This window comes from Passer montanus, unplaced genomic scaffold (assembly GCF_014805655.1).
Source record: "Passer montanus isolate IOZ18808 unplaced genomic scaffold, ASM1480565v1 scaffold29, whole genome shotgun sequence".
Classification (NCBI taxonomy): Eukaryota; Metazoa; Chordata; class Aves; order Passeriformes; family Passeridae; genus Passer; species Passer montanus.
The window spans coordinates 4,248,728-4,273,136 of NW_024367596.1; the positions used below are offsets into that span (position 1 = coordinate 4,248,728).

General features: G+C 47.5%; 1 protein-coding gene across 3 annotated transcripts in view; it reads right to left on the bottom strand.

The window, feature by feature from the left end:
• Window positions 1-1,636: 1,636 nt before the first annotated feature.
• PLD1 (phospholipase D1) overlaps window positions 1,637-24,409 on the bottom strand; it is a 61,347-nt gene continuing 38,574 nt past the window's right edge. The window contains exons 15-26 of one of the 3 annotated variants that reach the window (XM_039713534.1): window positions 23,645-23,758; window positions 21,568-21,696; window positions 21,164-21,282; window positions 20,877-20,990; window positions 14,765-14,875; window positions 14,019-14,107; window positions 11,303-11,416; window positions 10,161-10,210; window positions 9,125-9,259; window positions 6,788-6,941; window positions 6,063-6,177; window positions 1,637-5,501 (exon numbers count right to left, since the gene is read on the bottom strand). In XM_039713534.1, the coding sequence (XP_039569468.1) occupies window positions 5,277-5,501; window positions 6,063-6,177; window positions 6,788-6,941; window positions 9,125-9,259; window positions 10,161-10,210; window positions 11,303-11,416; window positions 14,019-14,107; window positions 14,765-14,875; window positions 20,877-20,990; window positions 21,164-21,282; window positions 21,568-21,696; window positions 23,645-23,758 (1,469 nt within the window). In that variant the 3' untranslated portion in view covers window positions 1,637-5,276. The remainder of the gene's footprint in view (window positions 5,502-6,062; window positions 6,178-6,787; window positions 6,942-9,124; window positions 9,260-10,160; window positions 10,211-11,302; window positions 11,417-14,018; window positions 14,108-14,764; window positions 14,876-20,876; window positions 20,991-21,163; window positions 21,283-21,567; window positions 21,697-23,644; window positions 23,759-24,409) is intronic. The other 2 variants (XM_039713533.1, XM_039713535.1) reach the window with 2 other exon arrangements.

Sequence of the window (24,409 nt, forward strand, 5' to 3'; positions counted from 1 at the left end):
AGCCCTCTGGCATCTGAGGAAGGAGATGAAACCTAAGAAATGGAGAAGTTAATATGTTTTCAGTTTGCAAGAGAGCTTGGAAATGCCACTGATGCTTTATTAATCTCTTCTGCCCCTGGAGGACAACAGGCAGCTGCTTCTTCCTCACTCTCAGCTGAATTTCCTTTACTGGAAGTTAAAGGAGACAGGGGCAGGTTAATTTTATTTTGGAGACAGAGTGTTTTTGTCTATGCCTTTCATAATGCCTTTGGATTATTAAAACTCCTTTAAAACACGACTTTTTAATCTATTTAAGAAGTCCAATTTTCTTTCTATGCTGTTTCACCCCAGCAATTTCCCTCTCCCAGGAAAACCCAAATGACTCAAGTCTAATCATTTTTATTGCTATTCTGGGCCTCTCCCCCTCACATCTTGGCTGCTGATACAGAGCAAGGACAGAACTCAAGGCAGGATGAGTCCCCCAAAACAAGGAGAAACGACACCAAAGCCCAACGTTCTGACATGATGATCGGTTGTATTTTCAGTCCATTAATACACATTCATTTACCAGATACAAACAGCATGGAAAGGAAAACTATTGTTAGCAGGAACAAGGATACAAAACTCAATTCCAGCAGCCTTCACAGAAGGGATATTCAATATCACAGCAGCACTGTCAAGGGAGGGACGCACGGAGACCTGCGCTCACACCCCAAGTGGAAGCTCTCCTTTTGTGGATTAGTTCAGCTAGAGACGTAATTTCAAAAAAACCAAAACACATCAAAACATTCCCGAAACAGTGACTTTTTGACACTTTTTCTCATTTCCCTAGTGTCAGGACTAGGGAAAGTTGGAATTTATTTACATAGAGGAGATTTTACGAAGACACTGGAAGGTTAAAAATAGAATAATCACAAATACTGGAAAATATAACAAGAAAGCAGGCAGGGAAAGGAAAACAGGAAAAAAAAAGTGACACCCCAAGAGGATCATTGCATTCAGTGGTCGATGTGTGGTTACTGGGGAGGCTCCACTTTGATACACTGAGATTCACAGGCTGGCCTTGATTCACTGCCATGAGGTTACACTCTGGGTTTAAAGCAGGATCCTGCAGAGCTCCTGGGCTCAGCAGGATCTCAGTTACACTCTGGGTTTAAAGCAGGATCCTGCAGAGCTCCTGGGCTCAGCAGGATCTCAGCAGTGCAGCAGCCACTGCTTGGTTGAAACCATTTGCAGAATGAGTGCCACGAGCTGTGACAGTGTGTTCACATCTCGTGGGGCCCCCAAGGGGGGCCAACTCTGCTCATGTCCTGCTCTGGAGACCTCTGGTTTTCTTCCTCTTGGCCAGCACACCATGAAAGGCTCTGCTGCTGCTGAGAGGGGTCAGCCTGGCCCAGCATGGATTTGGGGCTCCGCATGCAGCAGGAGAGGGAAATGGCATTATCCTACAGTTCTCTTATCCTGGCATGGGAGTGTCCCCATGAGCACAGCTCTGTGCCCAGACACAACCCCCAGAGTGTCCTTGCTACAAGTGTTCAAGGCTCCTTACACTGAAATAACAACAGCACATCTGCACTTGATTGTACAGGGATGCTCCCTCTGGAAGGAAAAAAAAAAATTGGAAATTATTCATGGAAGAGTTGTACAGGGATGCTCCCTCTGGAAGGAAAAAAATATTGGAAATTATTCATGGAAGAATCCCAGCCAGGCAACACCTGCACTGAGGTTCTCCCAGGGACAGCACCAGGATTGCAAAACCATGTTGTGAAACTTGATCAAAAGAAAGGAAAATGGAGTGTTTGGGGTTTAATGCAGCACAGCTCACCAAGTGAGGGGACAAACTGAGACCAAGAGACCAGATACTGAGCTGAGCACTTTGCCTCTTCCATGGAGCACTGGAGTGGTTCTCTTATAAATTGTTTTTAGTACAATTCTTGCAAACAATGACATTATATCCCTCATTTTTTAAATCATGCATTAACTTTACAGTGAAAAATTTATCCAGTCCAATATCCATACAACAAAACACATATTTTAAAATATCAGACTATTAAAATTTAAGGAGTGTGAGTTCTCAAAATGATATCTGTTAAAGAATAAATTAAAGGGAAAAGAAGCGTTCTACTCGGGTTGAATTACAAAATAAAGTCTGAGCCTGGAAGAATTTCTCATTTCCTATAGTTCTAACAAATAAATGCCACAAGAAACAGTTGATGTTTCTGGGGTTGCTAGTGCTTGAATGCACATCACCTGTTCCAGCTCTGGGTATCGTGGGTGACCTTCTCCAGTCTGAAGCCCACGCTGGTATGACAGACTAAGAAGTAGTGATTGTTCAGGTGCACAAATCAACTCTCAAAGTCTTCACAGGCTTCTTAATATAAGAAACAAACCTGTGGCAGGCAGGGCCCAAGCAGCCAGCTCCAAGCAGCAGAGCCTGGGCTGTGAATGAGCAGAGCCTTCAGCAGAGTGGCTCCAGCCCTGCTGTCTGTCTGGGGTGAGCAGAGCTGCTCCATAGGGGACTTGGTTGCCCCACAAGCCCCTGGAGATGCTGGGATCTCCTCACTGTGCTGAGGCTGCACACCCTGCTCGCATTTGAATGTTCCTAAACTCCTGGTATCAGGAATTTAGCACCAACACAGGGCAGGGATGCTCAGCACAGTGCCTCTGTTCCCACAGAGGGGAACCTCCTCCCAGACAGAGAGCCAACATCAGGCCTGTCTGCTGCCTCAGTAATGAAAGACCTTCTTAATTAGCACCTTTCCATACCAAATCAGTCGACTACCTCTCCCTCCATGGCTCTGCTGTGTCACTGGGGACCAGCAGCTATCACAGGGGCTGAGCATTGCAGAACCTGAGTGGTTGTTCCCCAAAGCAGCCTGGCAGAGGGGGAGTCAACACCTCTGGAGTCAGGAAGCCCCTACCACAATTAGCAACCTACCATTTTAAAAGACAATGTAAGGATAATTTAACAATTATAAAAACCTTTGCTAATATGAGAAGGAGGAGAATAAGAGCACTTAGAAGGTGACATGAGTGTTGCACTTCAAGGTTCAGTGTATAGGTGGTGGGGCTGAACACTTTCTGACTCTGAACATGGATCTGTGTGAGTGACAAGGATTCTCTGGCAGGCTGTAATTGTTTAAAGCCAGCAGCTTCAGTCAAACTAAAACAGCTAAAAACATCAGGAGAGAAAAGCTCTGAACCTGCACTGATGTGAAATCACAGGACACCTTTGATCTTTCTCGATTGGAAATGGTCAGGGCACACATTGCTTTGGCTCTGCAGGGGGTGACCCCGGGTCAGTTTTCTTAAGGGAACAAAAGTCAAGGGAAGATATTTATGTGCTTACAGCATGCCAGGTAAAACCATCAACCCCCCGGACTCAATCACATAAAATGCTGCACATGCACTTCCCAAAGGTGAACCAGACCACAGATGCCAGAAAGGAGCATAAAAGGCAACTGCATCTACAAAACACAAGTGTGAAACAGTGGAAGCTGTAGGAATGGGCTGAGATCTGGAAGAACATCTGGGGTTTGTTCCCTATTTGGGTGATGCAGCAGGGACAGAATAAGCTGGTACCTATTCACAGGTCTGAACACAGAAGGCAATCAGCTAAAATGTCATGCCAGCTACGTTTTGGGGATAGCTAGGTGACCAGTGGGATTATTTTCCAGTTTAAAAACTGTTGGAAGATCCAGAAAAGAAAAAAATTACTTCTTCTGTGAAATAAAATAAATACCAGTTCACTGGGCCTTTTGACCAAGGAGTGTTGGGCACAGGTATAACTCGGGGAAGGGATGCCCAGATGCAGGGGCAGCAGAAGAGCTCAGCCTCCCACTCCTCCAGATCCAACTCTCCTTAAGTGTTTCCGAATGCTCCATTTTCCCAGTGGCTGACACAGCACTGCAGACTGCCAGGAACACCTCAGGTTGGAGCTGGACACAGAACTGGGAGACATGGCCTCACTGCAGGATGGAGCATGGGGCAAGACCAGGCTGGTGCCCACCACACGATGTCCTAACCCAGGAACTGTAGTGTTTTTCCCAGGATGCTGGATTGAACTGCTGCTTCTCTGTACAGGGAGGTGCAAAAGAGCTTTGGAAACCTTCTTATAGCAATGTAAAACAGGAATGTGCATGCTGAGTTTTACCTCTGCTTGGGAAGACACGTCCTGCCTGACTGAACTCAAGGTTGTGGCTGGTTCACTAACAAAGCAGAGCAGAGACAAGGCTTTGTCATCTGCTCTCCTTCCCCCTTGCATCCACCCCAGCTATAAATGCACACACCAGCTTGGTCTGAGCATGGTGTCAGCTTAATGGCCTTTCCTTTCTTTTAAGTAGAGGGAAGGGATGGAAATGAAAATCTACCCATATGCTGCAAGGTGAACACACAAGCAGAGTGCAGAGCTTGGTTCAGACCATGCTGGCTTTCGAGTCTCAGTCCTGTTACATGCAGTGCCCTGGCTTTCCCCAGCTCTGGACACCTCAGGCTTGAGTTGGAACCTTGATCCCCTCCCGAGGAAAACAGTCACACCCAGTGGGACCAAGCTGCTGTGCTGTGTCTGCAAAGGTCAGCAAACTCCAGTGATCTCCAGCACCTCCAGCTCCACGGAGCCTGCCCTCTGCCAAGCCTGAGGGCTGCTGATTGCTCCAGCTGCAATAGGAAAAGGATTTTTTCCCCCAAAGGGATGAAGAGACCGAAATGCTGATTCTGATACAGGATTGTTAGTCTGTTTCCCTTTAAGAAGTGAAACACACTCAGAAAGCTGCAGGACAGCCCCAGGCAGCAGCAAATGGCACTTCCCAACAGTGGCAGGGCTGCACAATGTGCTCTGGTGGCACGTGGAAGGGGTGAGATGGGGAGCTCCAGCGAGCCAAGGTGCAGATACCAAAGCCTGAGAAGCAGCACACAGAGCCCAGGAGTCCTGTGCAGCCACAGCACGATCACAGTAGGAACACAACCACAGGACACAGCTGGCAGTGGTGACAACATCGATTGGGAGTCAGTTCCTGTCATAGGAAGCAGCCTGCATCCTTTAGATGCTCAGAACATGCCTGAAGCAGTAACTCCTCCAGAAGTTAAACTTCTCATCAGCCACCATTTCCAAGTTTTTCTGCTCCTCTTGTCTGCTAGTGTTGATTTGCTTCAAGTTCCTCTACCAAAAATCCTTCTGGAGGGCTCAATTACCTTGGTGAAGAAGCTTTTAATCTCCTTTAACTTTCCAAAATCCCATATTTTTCATTAACTTCTCTCCTGAGAACAAGACTTTAAAAGGTAAAGCAGTCTGCATCTTCTTAAGTCCAAACCTCCATGGGTACCATGGACTCCTTTGTTCCAACAGAGGGAAGCAAGTACTCTTCCTCCAGAAAACGAAAGGGGAATTGTACTAAAAACCCACGAATCTTTTTCAATTCTTCTGCTGCTTTCACAGGATCATCATTTGCTAATATGGGCTTGTTGATGAATTCACGCAGTTGGGTTAAATTATTCACCTGGTCACTGGGAAGGCATCGAAACACCTGATCAAAACAGAAAGAAGAAGTCACCTGTCAGTGTAGGGAAAAGGCAGCAAGGCAGAGCTCCTGAGAAAGACCCAAGGATCCAGCGCAAATTCCTCAGGATAGGGGTGACTGATTTAACAGCCCAGAGAACAGGGAGGGAAGAGGAATGTGCCTGCCCTTGATGAGGCTGGAGCAGGCAGAGGGAAGCTCCAGGGCCTTTTCTGATCACTGCAAAAGCTCATTAAAAAACAGTAGTAAAATTTGCTTCTACTCCAGTTACCCTGTGGCTAATTACAAGCAGTAACTACACCATGGCCATTCACTGGAGCTACAGCTGATGCAAACACAAGGAGAAATCTGATCTGCCTTCATGGGTGCTGCCACACTGAGAACGCACCAGCTCCAGTTTCCTGTTCACAGCTCTTGCATCTGACATTACTTATTCCTTCAAAACAGCTCTGAAGGTCCAACCCCAGGAACTGGCCCTGCTCTCTTTGCCCTCCCTGTGTTGCTGTTCCCACTGACATCTGCTGCCTCTGTGTGGGATGGAGGAGGGGGGGAAGTTGCTGTTCTCCTCACTTTATCAAAGATGGTGGCATTCCGAGCTGCTGTGGCAATCCACACCTCCTTGAAGAATTTGTCACAGACGGGATCCTGGTGTTCTGGATTGAGGTCGGAGCCACCAAGGACAACCCTGAGAAGACAAAGGGATGGGTGCTCACACAGGCTGAAGCACTCTTGATAAATACCAGGAGACAAGAAGTTACCTTGGGACTTGCCAAACCCTGTGTGCTCCCAGCACCCCCCCACTCCCATCCCCTGTGATAATCTCTCAGCTCTAAAGCTGTTTGATTTTCTCCTTTTCTTCTGTGCAGTAACTGTCCAGATGGGAAAACATGGTGGGGGGGAAAAAAGGAAAAAGGCCTTAAATTAAAAATGGCCATGTTGTGGGCCAGATGGCTGCTCCCAGCAAAGAAGCTCCTTTAAAAAGTGACACTGCCACCCAAGATTGAAAGAGTGAGCAAACGGGATCTGGAGGGGAAACACCACTTGTTTATGAGCTCTGCTAGTGAAATCCCAGAGCAAAAATAATTTGTAAAATCCAGGCACCAAGCTGCGGACAGGAGCAGTGTGCAGAAACAGCAGCAAAACCCCGGGCTAAGCCCAGGCCAAGCAGAGCTAAGCCCAGGCAGGCAGTGCCAGCCTGTTGGTTTGAAAGGCTGTGGGGGCAGGTGGAGCCTGAGCAAGCCCTCCCATACCCCTGCTGTATCCCGTGTGCCATGGCCAGGCAGCCCCAGGCCCACCTGAAGCAGCGCAGGCGCAGGGACTGCGCGAACCTGCCGGCGCTGTACTCCTGGCCGTCCATGACCGAGGGGACGGTGTCGCTGTCCTGCACGATGATGGCCATCTCACTGTCCCTCTTCCCCAGCATGCTGCGGTCATTGATGTTGGCAGAGCCTGGGCAGGGCAGCACAGGCACAGGTGATGTCTCACTGCTGCTCCAGGTGCTCCTGCACAGCCTCCATCACCCCCTGCCACCCCTGGGGACCTCCACACCCCTCGGCCCCATGGGGAACCATCCACGGCTTCAACCCCAACCCGATGCATTAAGATTTTGGCTGTTATATTTTTCATATCCTGTACTGCATTAGTGTGTAACTCTGAACTCCATACAGAGTGTTAGTAAGCTCTCTCCACATTTTGGTCAGATCCTTCTAAGCCTGAGAACCAAGGACACCGTCTGCCTCAGGCCCCAAAAGTATAAACCAAAGTGAATTGGGGTGGGGAACAAATTGGGAGTATATCCTCCAATTACAACTTCATTACCTGAAGTTGTAATTGGAGGATTGGCCCAATATGCAAATAGACCAAACTTTTATCTGTCTGAGAAACTCATGATCGTTTTCCAGTTTGGTTGTGGCCCCTTGGGAGCCTTAATGTACCTGAAGGCCCTTCAATAAATATATCTGCTTTTATCTTTTTAACTTTGTCTAGCCTCTGTTTCTAGGTAAGCCCAGGGGGCTTCCTTGTGGAAACACAGACTATGAGAGGAGCTGGGGAAGAGAGAAAAAAACCCAACTAATTTTTGTAGGCTTAACGGAAGAAAATTAAATCACAGCCAAGCCCAGGCCAACATTTTCAAAATTTGTTCTTTCTGCAACTTCCCAGATGCTTCTGCTGAAGGAGCCACAGCTTTCAAAGGTCTGAACTGCTTTTAGTTTGGATACCCAGTGACCTGAGGCAGGATGAGCTCTGTGGGTAAATCACAGAATGGTTTGGCTTGGAAAAGACTTTCAAGCTCCTCTCCTTTTAACCTCCCTGCCATCATTAGGGAAACTTTCCACTAGACCAGGCTGCTGTGCCATTCAGGGGGGAATGCTCAAGACCAGCTGAGGCTTTGTTCCCCCAAACAGGTTTCTCTGTCCTACACAGACAGCAGAAAGCAGGGCAGGGGGGAACACTGTTTGCTTGCAGCTGTTGGCTCCAAGATTCAGGGAAGGATAGGCATAACCAGGTCATTAATCTGCAGAAATTACCAAAACAACAATAAAAAATCTCCAGACACAGCTGTAAGAGACCCCCAGGCTGCAGTTAGACACTGAGCCTTCCCAGGAACTGGATTAACTCCAGGGGAGCCAACACCTCCAGAGGAAAAACCAGCTAAGTGCCTCTGTGTCCTTTCACCCCATGCTCCAGCCCAGTAGCTCCATGAGCACTTAATTTCCATGCACTCTCTCCTCTGTGGAAAAGGGATGATTTCCCATCCCCTCACCAGGCAGCAGAGATGCACAGGCTGTATAAAAATCTACCCTCAAGTTTACAGTTACAGAAAATGAAAACTAAGAGCTGCCTCAGGTCCCCCAGACCATCCCAGCAGGAAGAACACAACACCTGCTGTGATATCAAACCACCTCAGAGCCACTGGAGACAGGATATGGCCCCTGAGAAGGTGACAGAGGAGCAAACCTCACCACAGGGCATCCGAGACCACTGCTTTGAAGGGAGGAAATATTTTGAGTCTTGTAAATTCTGGTATTAAGGTATTCATTGGCAAAGTTTTTACTGCTGATATAACAGCTCAAAAAGGGCTTCTTTAAAGAAACAGGCTGAAATTCTGCTGCAGTTTAGAGCTCTGAGCCTGAACTCTTTGCTTCATGTTCTCATAATAAATGTGGTAAGAGAAGAGGATGAAATGATATCTATTATTCCCTATAGCATATTGTCCCATTCTTAGGAAATGGAGCTGATACATGACACATGTTGTCCAAACCTTCCAAATTTTACAGCACATTCTGTTCTTCCAGGAACAGATGACAAGTCTCACAAGTCTTCCTGCTAGAGCAGAGTTTGATACAAGACAGATGGACAATATTCCCTGCACTGGGATTCTCTTCACGGTTACACACAGATTTAAAAGATTTTAGAAAAACAAATGAAATGACAGCCCTCTGAATCCTTTCTGCCCTCTTGATGAATTTATGGGTTTGGTTTTTTTTTTAAACAGCAAAATATTTCTCAGGAAATAAATGACAACACAGAAAAGTCCATGGCACTGCAGCCTGCACTGTGCATGGGGATGGGAAGGGATTGATCCAGGTGTCAGCCAGTGCCCCAAACCCCTCCTGGGAGCCCCTGCTCACCGATTATAACTGTGTTGTCATCAGCAATGAGCAGTTTGCTGTGCACATAGATGAGCTCCGTGACCAGTTTTCCTTCCAGCTCTGCATATGTTCGAAGGCCACAGAATGATATGTAGTTTATCCACTTATCTCCAACTGAAAATTAAAAGACAATAAAATTGATGGGATGAGGGAGGTGGAAGAGGAAAAAAAAAAAGACTTTGTTTACATGAAGACCCCTATGAATAACGGTTCACTTTTTACTTGTAAAACATAAATGAACAGATAACATAAATTGTTGGGGTTTTTTTAAATGGACTTGAAAATTTGCTTGTGAGCAAACTGTGCTGCTCTGATCTGCTGGCTGCTCAGAGACTCCCACTTCAGTGGGAAATTACTCCAGTCTCCTGGGCACAACACAATAGGTGGACCATGAGACTGTTTTTCTGCAGATCCTGCAGAAAGGAGACGAAGCAGGTGTTTTATCCACGGTCAGTATGGCAAATGTGTCCTAATGCACTTTGTGCAATTCAGATTTACACCAGGACCTAGAACAAATGAGGCATTATGCACGGTCCTAGTGCTTGTGATATGTGGCTTTTCACAGTGCTCCAACTCCCAGCAGAGCAAATTCCAGCAGGATTCCTCATGGCAAGGAAACAGCCTCCTGCTTCGGCAGGTTCTTCCTCTCCACATCTGACAACTGCCAGAAATAAACCCTGTGTGGGATCTGCGGGGAAGGCTGAGCACTCATCGCTCCCAGAAGCGTGACCCCGCTCAGGACATTTTCCAAATAACACAATCCTGAGCAGCTGCAATTGTGCCGTGCTCCTCCCTGGGGTGCTCCCCTCCTCTGGATCAGGGCTGCAGTCAGGTCTGAATTCTGACAAGTGGCCATGGCTTGTGCAACCTGACAGAGCTCGCCATGGGAGGACAGGCAAGGAGGAGGTCACTCTCAGCCCCACGAGCCCGCAGCATGTGCTGCATTATGTGCTAAGATCCATCAAACAGCAGCATCCAAAGTAAACAACACAGAGGAGAGGAAAAAAGTTCTTACCCTCTGCCTTCAGCTGGCCCAGGATGGAGTTTTCCCCTCGGCACATGGTCCTGGAAAGAAGGTAGGCAGCCATCAGCACCCCCGTGGCTCCAGACAGCAGCTTGTGCTGGAGCAGAACTGGGTGGGGTAAATCACAAACACAGCTGCCTCTCAAACAGCAGGTGAAACGGGGTGCTTCTTTTCCCAAGTGACTGTTACTACATCAAGCACTGCTCATGTTCCAAAAGGAGCTAAGGATACCATCCTGCAGAGGAGCTGGGGAGCACTCTGCCTTCTAGAGCACGTGGCAATGATTGTAAACGTGTGACAAGCAGGGCTGCTACACCCTGTGCTAGGCGTGGGTGTGAAATCATGTTAAGAAAAATGTTGACACATGCAGACCATCAGGTCAGGGAGTTTGTGTGATTATGGCTGAGCTGGAAAAGCCACAGCTGCAATTCCACTGAGAACCAACCAACCCACAGGCAATTTCCTCTGGTTGCCCTTGCAGGAGGAAGCTCAGGCAGAAGGGTCAGGGGGATGTGCTACTTTCCATCTGCTTGTGTCCCCTGCCCCACTCATCCTCCTGGAGGTGCAGCAGGACCCCTGCAGGCCAGGAGACAGGGGGGATTTCACTCTGAGGGTTGCAGCAGTCTCTGCACACTGACTGTGCCCCGGCCATACCATAACATAGCAGCTTTCCAGTAAAACCATCTCGGGCCATTTTACCTTCTACATTTCTCAGCACAAGGACTATCCTTCTGCATCTCAGTCCTTCCTATGAGACCTGCTGGGCTGCAAGTGCCCCCCACCAAAACACCCATCCTGGAGCAGGGGAATCACACTGGGGAAGATGCCACTGCCTGCATGAGACCAACGGGCAGAGCCAGGCCAAGTATCGGCCAAAAAGGCAGATTTGGAGATAAATCTAGGTCAGCAAGTCTGATTTAATCACCTAAGTGGAAAACAAATCATAAAATGGTTTGGGTTGGTGGAGCCTTAAAGCTCATCTAGCTCCATGCCCCTGCCATGAGTGGGGACACCTTCCCCAAGACCAGGTTGCCCAAAGCTCTGTGCACGCTGGTCCCACTGATGGCAGGAGGGGCTGGGGTCCCCCAGCAGCAGGGGAGGCGTGCAGGGGTGTGAGAGGCTGGCTGAGGTACCTGTAGTTGAAGTGCATGATGGCCTGCAGCGCGTTGCCCCCGCCCGTGGAGATGTCCCCTTCAAAGCCGGGCAGCAGCGGGATCACCACGTACACTCGGAAGCGCTTGTTCTCCCTGAGGAACAGACAGTGCTCAGGGGGACAATCAGCCTGGGAGGGTCACAGCAGCCTGCACAAGGCACAGCTGCACACAAGGTGAAGTCCCCTCGGGTTCACTTCCCCCCAGATGACTGAGTTGGTTCCCATCCTAGGCCACCACACAGATTTTAAGGGAGCAGTTTCTGATGATTTCCAGTTTCAGGAAATCATCACCTGCCATCAGTGCTGCTCTGAGTGCTCCTTCAGGAGCAGAGGGAATCATTTACTCTCAGCAAACAACAAAAGAAGCTAAATGAAAAGAAACACATTTTTACTGAAATTCAGGGGCAGGCTAAGAATTTTTCAGATTTTGTCTGCCGCTACAGAAGTTAGTTTGAGCACCCCAATAGGCCAGGCACACTGATGCTGGTGCAGGCTGGTGGGGACAGCTGCCTGGCAGAGCAAAGCCTACAGAGCTGTCACAGGCAGACACCCAAAACCTAACCCAACATTCCCACTGCCTCCTGGTTTTCAGAAGCCAGAAACACCACAAAAGGTGGAAAAATTCAGGGCACAAGCAAAACATTGGTCACTAGGGGAAGGCAAATATATCCTTGACACACCACAGCACCCAAAAATCAGTTCCAGAGTTCTCCAAACTAATCCATACCCTAATCCTGACCCCATTCAGAACAAAAGCTATTATTGTGGCACTGCCTGGGGCTTTTCTCAAAGCTCCCTTTGGGTTTCCTCTGCTGACAAATGCCAGGTGCATCTGCTCTGAGAGCACTCTCCAGGTGCCCCTGGGTGCTGGGAATTCGCTGTTTTGTGCCCTGGAGGAGGACCAGGATGATGCTCCATGGAAGGATGCTGCCACTAGATGGCAAACACAGTTTAATCAGCACAAAACCATTCCAGCAGCACTCTGAGGATAAGCCAGTCTGCAGTTTTTGCTAGCAGCACTCCTTCCTCGGGCAAAGTATGCCTGTGAATTTAGGGGTGCGGGAATTGTGAAGCACTGGGGTCCCATCTGAGCTGGGAGGGAGACAGTGAGACCTGTGTGTCTCATTTCAACCAGCACTTCCTTCCAGCTGTGCTGGGCACTGCAGACTGGCTCTGGTTCAGCAGCAGAGCTCAGGAATTGTTAATGAGGCCTTACCCAGACACAAGAGACTGTGAAACCAAGTCTGTTTGAATCATGAGAAAGGTCTACCAACAAAAGCATTCCCCAGAAAGCAGCTTGTTTGTATAAGGACAGTGTTTACCAAACTGCTTAGAGAGCCACCCATAAAAAAAAAAAAGAGGAAACCAAGAAAAGAACATTATTAATAACATCAGTAGAAAATATTTAGTCTAGAAGAGTGAGAAGTATACAAGCTCACTACAGACCTTAATTTATAATTAAATGCTGTTCTCCTGGGGCAGTTTGGAAAATCAGCATTATGATACAAACCATTTAGGTCTGAATTTACTTTTAATCTTTGGTAATGCAGAATTTGAAACTTATATTCCATTAGGAATTGCCAACATCAACCCAGCACAACACTGGCATACAATTAGAGTAATACAGAAGTGAGCATCATATCTGGAAATGGGTCACTAAGAATCTGTGTGACCCCCTTTTGTGATAGACTTTTAGTCTCTCCACAGTGCCCTGAACAAAGCCTGACCCAGGGCAGCTCCTGTGGCCTTGCAGACATTTCCTGCACTCTGGTGGCTGTCTCAGGTTGTGTACCTTTATCTAAGTGGGAATTTCCAAGCTCAAGTGCAAAAAAGAACAAAATTCCTGCAACCTTAGAGAGAGAACTTCTGGAAAAGCAGGGCATTGCAGAGTTCTGGACAACTACAATATGGAAAAAATAATCCATGCAAAAAACCATCTCCGTGTGTGGTGAAAAAGCCCATGAGAGATGAAAGGGAAAAGTTTAGAAAGTTTTCTGCATTTCAGCCCAGCTGGAGCAGGGTACAGTTTTAAACTATGAAATGTATGTCTCAAAGAGACTCCAGGGGAGCAGCCCTAAGCAAGGCTGCCCAGGATCAAAGTGAAGACAAGCCACTACCTGTGGCATTAATGTTAGCACAGGGTCAGGTGTGCTGAAGGAGGGTCTAAAACCTGGATTCAATCCATCCAGGAACAAACAACGGTCCCCTTGCAAAGACTGGAGGTGGTGAACACCCTCCAGCATGTACCAGAAAAGTTGTTCAAACAATAGCAGAACCCTGCAGTCAAATCCTCAAAATGTGTTTGCTTCCCCAGTTTGAAGCCGCTCCTCTCTAGCTGATTTAAATAAACCACAAATCCCAGTTCATGCTTCCCACCCATGGAATTGCCTGACCACCCAGCTCAAGGCAAATTGGCAGTGGAGCAAAGGTGTCACTGAACCAGAGCACAAAGGACTTGCCTTTAAACAAGCTCTGTAGTTAAAAATACATTTACATTGGGGCAAGTCCAGAAAATCACTTTCTGGATGCAAAGAAACCACTCAGGAGTCTCACTGGTGCAAATGCAGATGCTCAACCCTGTCAGTTCTGTGTTGGCACAGCTACTGTCCAGCTGTGGCCACTGAGGGATTATTTTTTTGCACCACACCATGGAAATGCACCTGAAGAGCTCTCCTGCCTCAATAAGAACAGGTTACCTGTGAGCTTTAAGAATCCTCTGAGCAATCGCATCACCAATCTTGTTCCAGACAACTTTGTCATCAGCACAGCTAATAAAAAACTGGTTCTGCAGGAAAAGCAAGATAAACTACTGTCAGACACTGCCAGCAACCAAACCAAAGTATTTGCATGCTTTACTTCAGACCAAGAACAACTAAAGATAGCTGGGTTTGTGTGCCACTGGAGTGGAGCTTTTTGAAATTATGATTAAATGATATGTGTGTCTGTGCTTGCTTAGGCAATGAATTAGTCCTTATTAATCACACTCCTCAGAAAGGTCATGTAAAGAGCAACCTAACAAGAGCCTAAGGAAAAAATAAAAGAGGAGAAAAAGCATCTCCATTCAGCCAGCACTGAGTGTCACTCTGACACAAGAGATTGCTGCAGCTGAAGGCTCTGTGGATGAAGAGCTGCCCTGTGAGTGGGAGGTTTGGGCATGCACAAGGGACACTGCAAAGCCACAGAGGGGACAGGGAGGCTATTGCACAGGCCATGAAAGCTGCTGGCAATTTTGCAAAGAGCCTTATAAAGGAGAAGTCTACTTTTTTCCACCTCGTGGTCAGATGGCTGTCAGGGTACACAGCCTGAAGACCACTGAAGGTAAAGGATCTGTCTAAATGCCTAAAAACTGAGGGCCAAAGCTCAAGAGGTAATTACCCTCCAGATGGCTGCAAGCCATGCCCAGAGCATCAGGACCACTCCTGCCCCCCCTCCTGCCACTGACCTCTATGTAGATGTAGTGCTTGCTGTTCTCTATCACGCTGATGTAGGCTTTGTGGATGGACTCCTCGTGGTATTTGATGCCAGCAGACCAGTCAGCAGCAGAGCGGATCACCTGGAAAGCAGAGAGAGACACCTCCAGCTCTGTCCATCCAGGACAGCACCACAGCACCTGAACTATCCCAGGGCCAAGGCTCTTCCCTGGCACAGCCAGGCTTTTACTAAATTAGGCAGTGAGTGCAACATTTCTAGTGCATTTGTCATTGTGAGAGAGGGCAGGCAGAAATAGTATTGAACCTTAGCAATGTTTTGATTAAAAACATAAGAGCCCTGTCCCATTGCTGTACTAGTGCCCTCTCCCACCTGAGCAGCTCCAGATGCTTGCTCTTGCTTAAGGTCTTCTGATAAACTGCTTTTAAAACAACCTAAATTTCCAAGCTTTAGGATGCATATCCCCATCAGTGATCTCCTGCCCAGCACCTTAAAGTTGGTCTCCAGGTGGGGCAGGGTGTTTTTCCCCCAAGGAGGCTGTACAGAATCACACAGTCAGTCTGATAATGCAGGCCATGCCTTTGTCCTCAGCACTTCAGGTCATTTGTTTCTTCTGCCAAATTCTTACACAAGCCATCCCATTTGTGATGATACAACTTTTAAATTATTTTGTTCAGCTGCCCACATTTATTTCTTAGTTTTTACTGGGAATTCACTTTTAAAGTAGATTCCTGCAGGATCGCCAGGGCATGTCCTGCCCCTCCACCCTGCAGTTTTTGCACAAGAGAGCCCAACCAACACGAGAAACAGCCTCTGCTTGTGCTCTGGGCCAGGCTGAGCAAGCCCCACAGCAGTCAGCATCCCACCCCCCCCCAGCCAAAGATGCTGTGGCACCTCCTGCTCCTGCACTTTGAGTCAAGAGGCAGCCACACTACACCCCAAGTGACGCTTTCCTAGATGGAAATGTAGTTTTTAATTAAGTGCTGGCAGAGTACGTGCTTGGGAGAAGAGTAACTCATCATTAGCCTCTCTCTTTAAACATTGTCAAGACAAAAACACTGAAACAATACCCTTAAAATATCTCAGTAGAACCATTATACTGGAACTTGGGACCAGTCCCACACAGCACAAGACCCAGGGGCTGGGGATCTGTGAAATGTGTGTGTCAGTTCCAGCAAAATCCTGATCTCTTGGGAATCCACCAAACCAATCCTCTTGTCTCCAGAGGACCTCTGGAGGTGGCACTCTCTGTCATGGCTGATAAACAGCAGATGGCTCCTGAGCTAATTCCTTCACCTGGACAGGAGCTTTCTCCCACATCTGTTTTTCCCAGTAAAAACCAGGCCCTGCAACTTTCATATTTGGCTGCTCTCTTGGCCAACAGGAGGGTGCACTCTGCAGTCTCCCTAAATGACTGTTGGGGTCACAAATTTTGGAGTGAGGGAGCCAGCCTGAATACAAGGGCTGTCACAGCATTTAGAGGTGCCAAACAGCTGCCCTTTCATTAGCCTCTCTCTTTAAACATTGTCAAGACAAAAACACTGAAACAATACCCTTAAAATATCTCAGTAGAACCATTATACTGGAACTTGGGACCAGTCCCACACAGCACAAGACCCAGGGGCTGGGGATCTGTGAAATGTGTGTGTCAGTTCCAGCAAAATCCTGATCTCTTGGGAATCCACCAAACCAATCCTCTTGTCTCCAGAGGACCTCTGGAGGTGGCACTCGGGGCCATGGCTGATAAACAGCAGATGGCTCCTGAGCTAATTCCTTCACCTGGACAGAAGCTTTCTCCCACATCTGTTTTTCCCAGTAAAAACCAGGCCCTGCAACTTTCATATTTGGCTGCTCTCTTGGCCAACAGGAGGGTGCACTCTGCAGTCTCCCTAAATGACTGTTGGGGTCACAAATTTTGGAGTGAGGGAGCCAGCCTGAATACAAGGGCTGTCACAGCATTTAGAGGTGCCAAATAGCTGCCCTTTGCCTGCACAAGCCCCTGCAAGGCCATGCTGATCATTCCCAAGGTTTTTAAATCACTCATTTGATTTACAAAGCCAAGGCTGAGAGTTCCCACTCATCCCAAGCTGGGCTGAAACAACACTGAGCACCACAGCAGACTGAGATCTTGAACAAAATTCCACCACTGGCATTAATAAGCTGTTACTGGCATTAATAAGACAAGAAAAAACAGTTTTCCAGGGTTGAAAGCAGGCTAATTATTCCATATGCAGCCTAGACTGGAGCTCACAGCACTTCCACTCTCACCAGCACAGCAATCTGGAACTGCACTTCAGAAAGTGGCAGATTGTAGCTTTCTAGTGCACAAAATCTGATTTTATTTTTTTTTCTAGTTAACACAACAGAACCATCACTCAGGACCATCCCTTTGCAGCACCATGACTTCCCAGTGCATCATCCACCTGCCCTTCCCTACACTCCTCCTCACCCCTCCACATAACTGGCACCCCAGCTTACTCCACACCCTGGGCTGCCCCTATTACAGTGCCACCATCCCTCTGCCTCACCCCAGCAAAATATGCCATGGCTAATTCCAAAAAAGCTGGCACAGCACCACCCAAAAAGCTCCCATCAGGTACAACCTCAAATCCCCCTGCAAAAAAGGGAAGAAGAGATGTCAGAAAATGTTGGATGGGACAGCAGATGAGTGTGTTTCATCTTGGACCTCCTCAAAATAAAGTTGTTTTTAACAGGTCTGAAGCCACAGGGACAGGACAATGCCACCAAGGCAACATCCCATGGAGACAAAGCTGTGGCACTCACACATACCAACACCTGGAAGTCTGCTACACTTCCTTAAGTCCTTCCCTTATCACTGGTGCTCCATCTCACACTTCTGGACACCTTTCTTTCCTGTCAATGTATTTAATGGTATTCCTGTCAAGGTGGTTCAAACCCATTTCATGGGGACAAAAGGCCACATGCTGCCCAGCAGAGCCCCTCCCTTCCAGAGCTGTTCCAGCCTCTCCCTTCCCCTCCCTTGAGCCTCTCAATAGCTTGTCATCCCTTTAACTTCTCTAACTGATACAAGGGTAATAAATGTGATGTTTGCTGAGGGCTAGTGCACAAACCCTGAACAAAGCAGGGCTCTCACGCAGACTTCAAAGAGGTGAGGGCGTCAGCTGCTGCCAGAGCATTAAACTTTCATTGCATTTCCATCAGGAATGGGATGTTGCCTCACCACATCATATCTTTTGCAATGCTGGCTTTGGCAGATAACTGCAAACTCTGGAGTGGAAACTGGGAGATGGAATAGTGGAAAAAAATCTGGCAGTGCCTTTGGCAGATCTCTATTTGACTCTTGCAAGAATCAATTTTGTGCTCTTGAAAAAATCACGTTGCTTATTGCAAGCAAAGCCCTGAAGTTCAAATGAAAAAGGATGGGAGAGCATGCCAGACTCCTTTTCCTCCTTCCCAGCCTGTACCTCCATAGTGTTTCCCACACACACTGCATTCATCCTCCCTGCCCAGGGGAAAGCCCTTGTCAGTGCTCTATCCTCCCAGAAATGCTTTCCTACTCCTCTCCTCTCACAGAGGAGAGCAAAACCAGATGGTACAATGAGGCTGGAATATGTTGCTGACAGGTCAATGGTTTGGGCTTGCAGCAACGTTGCAATCCCCAAGGATCCTTTGTGTTTTCCCTTCCTCTGATCTGCCCACAGTTGAAGACAGATTTGCAAACAAGGTCAGAAACAAGAAACTAACAGCCAGGCTTTCCTCAATCACCTCACAGCCAAGGACAATCCTGGGATGCTGGATTTTACCTTGGGGCAGTAACTTCTGCCTATAAAATCCCTGCACAGTACTCAAATGGAGATAACAGGAATTGGCTGCTGACCAGCCATAGGATTCAATACTGAGAATAACAAGAATATTGCTGTAGTTTTTCTGGACAAAAAGTTGTGACAAGATTTCAGGATATCTGCTTATTTCTGTGCAGAACTATACCACTGAGAGGAGATGCAAGCACCTGAGCCCTCTGCTCCAAAATGAATAAACCGGACAGGCAAGACATTGATATTTCTGTCCCTGCAGAAAAGGAGTCACACAGGGATGCCCTGATGCACCCCATGGGGGCTCCAGAAAAAGGTCACCAGGAGGGAGAGTTCAGATCCAGGCTGCAGGTGTCCTCCCCTGTCCCACTTGTACAGCAGCCAAATCTGAAACCTCCATCAGGAGGAGAGACTGAGTCACTTTTGGATTCACAGTGGGACTTCAGGGCACTGGTGTAACCTGGGGACCAAGGGAAACCAAGCCACTGTGGGTATTAGGGAGGAGACAGTCAAAATTTTACTATGTGCCTACAAATCCCTGCCTTGGAGCTTGTGGAAGTCACCCAGAAATCATAACCCAGCTGAAGCAGCCTGGGGAGCTGCACCCAGACAGGGTGTCCCAGCCTGGGCAGAAGAGCCCTCCACACTGCTTCCACCAGGCTTGGCACTACAAATGTTCTTCCCCACCAGTTTTCCCTCATACTGGGAAGGCTGGTACATTTCAGGACAATCCATTTGCAGCCTAATATCATATAGGTTTGTTTATCTGTCTACATGCAGGGCTGTTTTGACAGATGCATAAATAAGAAATGAGCAAGGTAGCTTCGAATGAATAATTTACAAGACAAACCTGCTCTCTTTTTGCTGTTTATGGCATCATTGAGAGCAGCCCCTCATTTCCTGGATGTATCAGTTATTTGCAATGCCTCAGCAATGTGGTGGCCAGGCTGGTTTTCCAAGTGCTCACCCATCACTCAGCACCGGAGTCTGCGGATTCCGCAGTCACCGCTTGAGTCCATCCTCCTCTCCCATGGCCTCATGTCCTGAGCCAGCAGCTCTGCAGCTGGACTGAAGAGAAGCTGCATCTATGTTTTTCTCAGTTTAATTTCTCCTTTGGGAACTGCTTCCAGTTCTGTAATCAGCAGAGCTTAACTTTTTGCTACAGCAAACCCCGTGATTCAGAAGTTGTGGCTTATCTTGCGGTTAAAGGGTGCTCAGGGGACACAAGCCCCATCAATTCCATGAGAACAAGATTTCCCAAAAAGCTGGTGTCAGACACAGACAGGGAGGCATTTACAGCCACAGGGAACAGGATGATGCCTGAAGGGGACTACTTCCCAGCAAGCTGGGAGCCTTGCTTTGGAAACTGATGTAAAACACCCCAGAACCCCGACACAAGATCCCTGTGCTGCCCATCCCTCACACCACACAGAGAGGAGCAGACAATGCCCTGGCAACCCATAAACCAGAAAAAAGCATCTTATTTCACTAAGTTTCCCCAAGCAGTGCTGTTGTCTGGGCAGACCACTCCTTACAAAAAGCAAAGTCATGCATTTTTCCTGGTTTTGGTCTAACTGCTCTTACTTCATACATCTTTCATCCACAGAGACACACAATGGTTTTGCTGCTTCAGCATAACTATTTTGACTTTGTACTCTTCAACAAGTTCCTATTTCTGCTGGGTAACAGTAATACTCAAGTATTCAAGTATGTGCACTTGACAGAGCAAACTGGGCTTTTGAACAGAGGTATCTTGGCAATTCTGACTGTGAGACTGATTGTCACAAATCAGACTGTGGGCTGACTGTGTGGAACTGCAGAGGATCCACAGGGGTGCAGGGCTGCATAATAAAGTGCAGATGAAGCTCAAGGCAGAAAGCAACAGCCCCAAGACTCCACTTAATGCTGGGCTCTCACTGACCACCACCCGCCTGAGCGAGGCGTCAGGGCCTGGCAGTCTGCTCTAAGATCTGAGATAAATACTCAGTGGGTAACCTCAGCCCATCAGGCCTTCTTGAATCATCAAGTCCAAATGTTAGGTGTTAGATGAAGAGCAGCAGAAAACAAACCATTAAACCACACGGCTGTGCAAAGTCACAGTGTTCCCACCACTTGAGTACTGCAGGCACTTTAGTCCCCTTACCTCAAAGGTGGACATAGAAATGTATGCCTCTCTGCTAAAAGTGTTGCATTATTCTACTGCATTTGAGGATCTGATCACCTAATGTGTAAGCTGAATTAGGTAAGAGTTTTGCATCTTATCATTCAAGTTCTGCAGAGGGTCTGTCAGGCATTCAAACCTCCTGCGAGCAAGAGACCATCAACACCCACCTGGACTGTGGCAGGAACAGCCTCAGGCACCTGATACTTCAACTCATGAGCAGTTTGCTGAGATTTTGGCAACAGGAATGGGTAGGACAGGGACCGGTATTTGGGTTTCATAATCTGTACGGGGAGGGAAAAAACAGATAAAGAAAAAATGCTTGCAACAGATAAAGAAAAAATGCTTGCAACATATCAAACAGCAAAGGGAAATAAAACAGATGCCTGCAGAGGGCAGGGGGATGAGGCAAGGCTGTGCTTATCTCTGTGCCCCCAGCAGTGAGACCCACACCCACCTTGGTGAAGTTCCAGCGCTGGATGAAGTGGCGGGCGATGTCGCGCGCGGCTCGGCCGTGCACCACGGAGGAGATGTCGTGCCAGGGCATCCTGGGCGTGGTGTATCTGTCAATGAAGTCTGTGGGACAGGGGAGCACGGCTGAATTTCCTCAGATAGAGAACATGAGTGTGCAAAATCCCCTCCTCAGACTGAGGTTTCTGGCACCAAGCACCCCCAAGGCAGATCACTTGGACTGCAACAGCATCATTGGCCCTAAAACCCCTCAAAGGGAGTTTTGCTGCTTTTTCCTAGCAACCAAACCAAACCAAGCCTTGTTACCTCTGGCTTGGAGGCAGGAAAAATAAGATCTGAGACCGAAACGGTACAGAAGAAAGTCTGGGGAATGCAAAGACTCCCACTCACCAGCAAAAGGCTTGTCGAGTTGAACCCAGTCTTTAAAAACAAAGTTGCAATAGTCTTTTCCGTGCCAGAACCTGGTTTCCCCAAGCAGCTCTCCAACACCTGTCTTCAGGCTACGGATGGATCCTTTATCTGTCCAGGCAAACAAAACAAAAACATGCTCCAAAGTCATGGCCATCCATTGCACACAGAGAGAGAGAGACCCACAGCCATGGAACAGCACTGCTGGGACCTGCCTGTCCCAAGCAGCTGAAGCTGCTTTCGCCCTAGTCCTCCTGTTACTTCCAGGGATATATGTCAATATTTTTTCTTCCCTATTTTAGTAATTCTTGTACAATCAGAAGAGGTTATAAATAGGAGTCTGTTATGGAAACGAAAAGCAGATGCTGAATTTTATCTTGGACTACATCACCCTATAACCATTTGCCTTTTCCCAGTTCAATAACACCTAAATACTCCCATATGGCAGACCATGTATATCATCCACTTCATATATTTTATATTAATAGTGAACTAATTCCATCTTCTCTTTATTATTTTGCCTCTCTAGCAGGGTGTATCTCCTCTAATAGAAGTAGTATTTATTATCTAGAATGAGATGTTCATGCTCCCTCATGAAGTATTGCGGGTTTTCTTAGTATCATTTTGTTTTCTCCAAACAGCAGTGTCATTTTGGATACAATTTTACATGTTGAACAAATGGATCCTGAACTCCAAATTTGTTTTTATGAAAAATGGTCTGACATACCACATGCAGGGATATTGCCTCCTGACAGGATCCCTTTTCCAGAGCACATATTCTGGTGCAGTGAACACTTTTTCCAGACTCTTAAAAAATCCAAAAATGTTTGCCTAGACCATAAACAGTTACCTGGTGTTACTTCCTGACCGTGAGAGCAGCCTTCATCTGTGACACCAAATATTAATGCAGTAATTATACAGCAATGCCACGAGCAGAATCCTCCTCCTAACCCAACCACACCACCAGGTAACCACAAAACCCCTCAGCACACAGAAAAACCAACTTTCAAAGCCAACAAAGCACATGCTGGCAGCAGCACAAGACCAGGGACACAGAGCAAGCCCTGCCAGCGCCGCTGTGACCCCGCCGAGCCGAGCTGAGCCAAGCCATGCCAGAAATGCCATGCACCACAGCTGCCTTGGGAAGCTCCAGCCTCTAGTGAGAGTCCAGGTGGAGCTGGGGAATCACTGACTCCACAAGCCTGGGTGGGAATGGAAATGTGTGGGATGCTCCGATGACTGCACAGTGACTCACGAGTGAGCATGAATGGCCACGGGGGAGACTGCACACTGTCTCCACAAAGACATGGAAATGCTTTGTTGCCTGCCACTACTTTGTAACCAATACTCTCTAATTGGCAATTAATGCCTTAGAGGAAGATGCTTGCAAGAGGATGATGCTGAAGAACTGCTCCTCACTCTGTTCCTGAACCCAAAGGCATCTTGGAAAGGTACCACACTGGGATAGGCCCTTGAATACCAGTCCAGAGATGGGAACAGCTCAGTGCTCACAACCCCGCAACTCCTGTCTCAACTGAGTGTGCTTTCCTTGGTTTTAATTAGGAGCAAAAGAGGGGACCCAAATCTTTGTCCAAACATAGCACTGGCAGCAGCCACTCTGCTGCTTCCTCTCTCTGTTTGCATGTCTTCCTGCATCAGGCTTACTTTAAAAATATCCAATACAGAACTTCCCAGTTCCAGTAACAGCTCTTTCCTTCACAGGATGAAAGCTGCTGAAATTATCACATACCAGAATCAGAACTATTTCTGCAAATGTTCCCTGCTGTCTTTATTGCAAATTTTTTGTTTGCTCATTTGTTTGATTTTGGTCTGTTGTTGTTGTTTTGGGGTTTTTAATTCTTATCTATTTATGCTGCAGTATTTGTAGTTTCTGGAGAAGGCTCTTTTGCCAGGATGCCCACAGAGGAGGAATAAGGATGCTGGGAAAACAACAAGTAGCGAAGGCTGATCCTGGCACCCAACCTTACTCTTGTTATAATGCAAAAACATCAGCAGCTAAAGCCTGAAGGGGTCCACAGCTCTGCCTTCCTCCACTTACCCTCCCGAGGCTCAGCGAGCCCCTGTTTGGATTCACTGTGGTGATGGAACATTTTCAGATGGGGCCTTAAACTCTGGATTATATTCGGCTGGCTCCTAGTGGGGGTAGAGTAACCTGCAGAAAGTCAAGATGCTCTATTCATGGCAAAAACACACATCCACCTCTGCCACCCTGGTGCCTGCTCCTGTCTGAAGACACCTGGCAGACAGGAACTCAAACCAGACGTCAGTTGGCTGAAACTGCAAGTGGCTGCCAGGCAAGGGCCCTAATTCAGGACCCAGCTGGTTTTAACCCAAACAGATGTGATTGAGTACCAAGCCATGGCTGTGTCCTGAGCTGACTGCAACCAAGACCCCCATAAGGAGCCAGAGGCAAGAGAAAGATCAGCAGGGAGGGATGGAAATTCCAGTAAGTTCCCTCATCTTCAGAAGCTGAAGACTTTCAGGAAGGATTTCGTTCTGGAACAATTGCCAAGCTGATCCTTGCAATTTTAGCACTGAAGTTATCTTTAATGCTGGGAATTAAAAGCTGCATTTAAACATTCAACTGCTGAACAGACTTTCCTCTCTAGTAAGTGGGTAAATTTGGAATATCTCTATTTAAGTGAACTTATTTAAAACCTAGCTTTTAACAGTAGTCTATGAGAGGGGATAATCCCATTCAGAAATTATTAGCTTGTTATAATAAATCCAAGTTGAAAAATGAAAGATTCAATTCTCTCTTGCAGGAACAAACACTTTCCAACAACACAAACATTAAGAATCA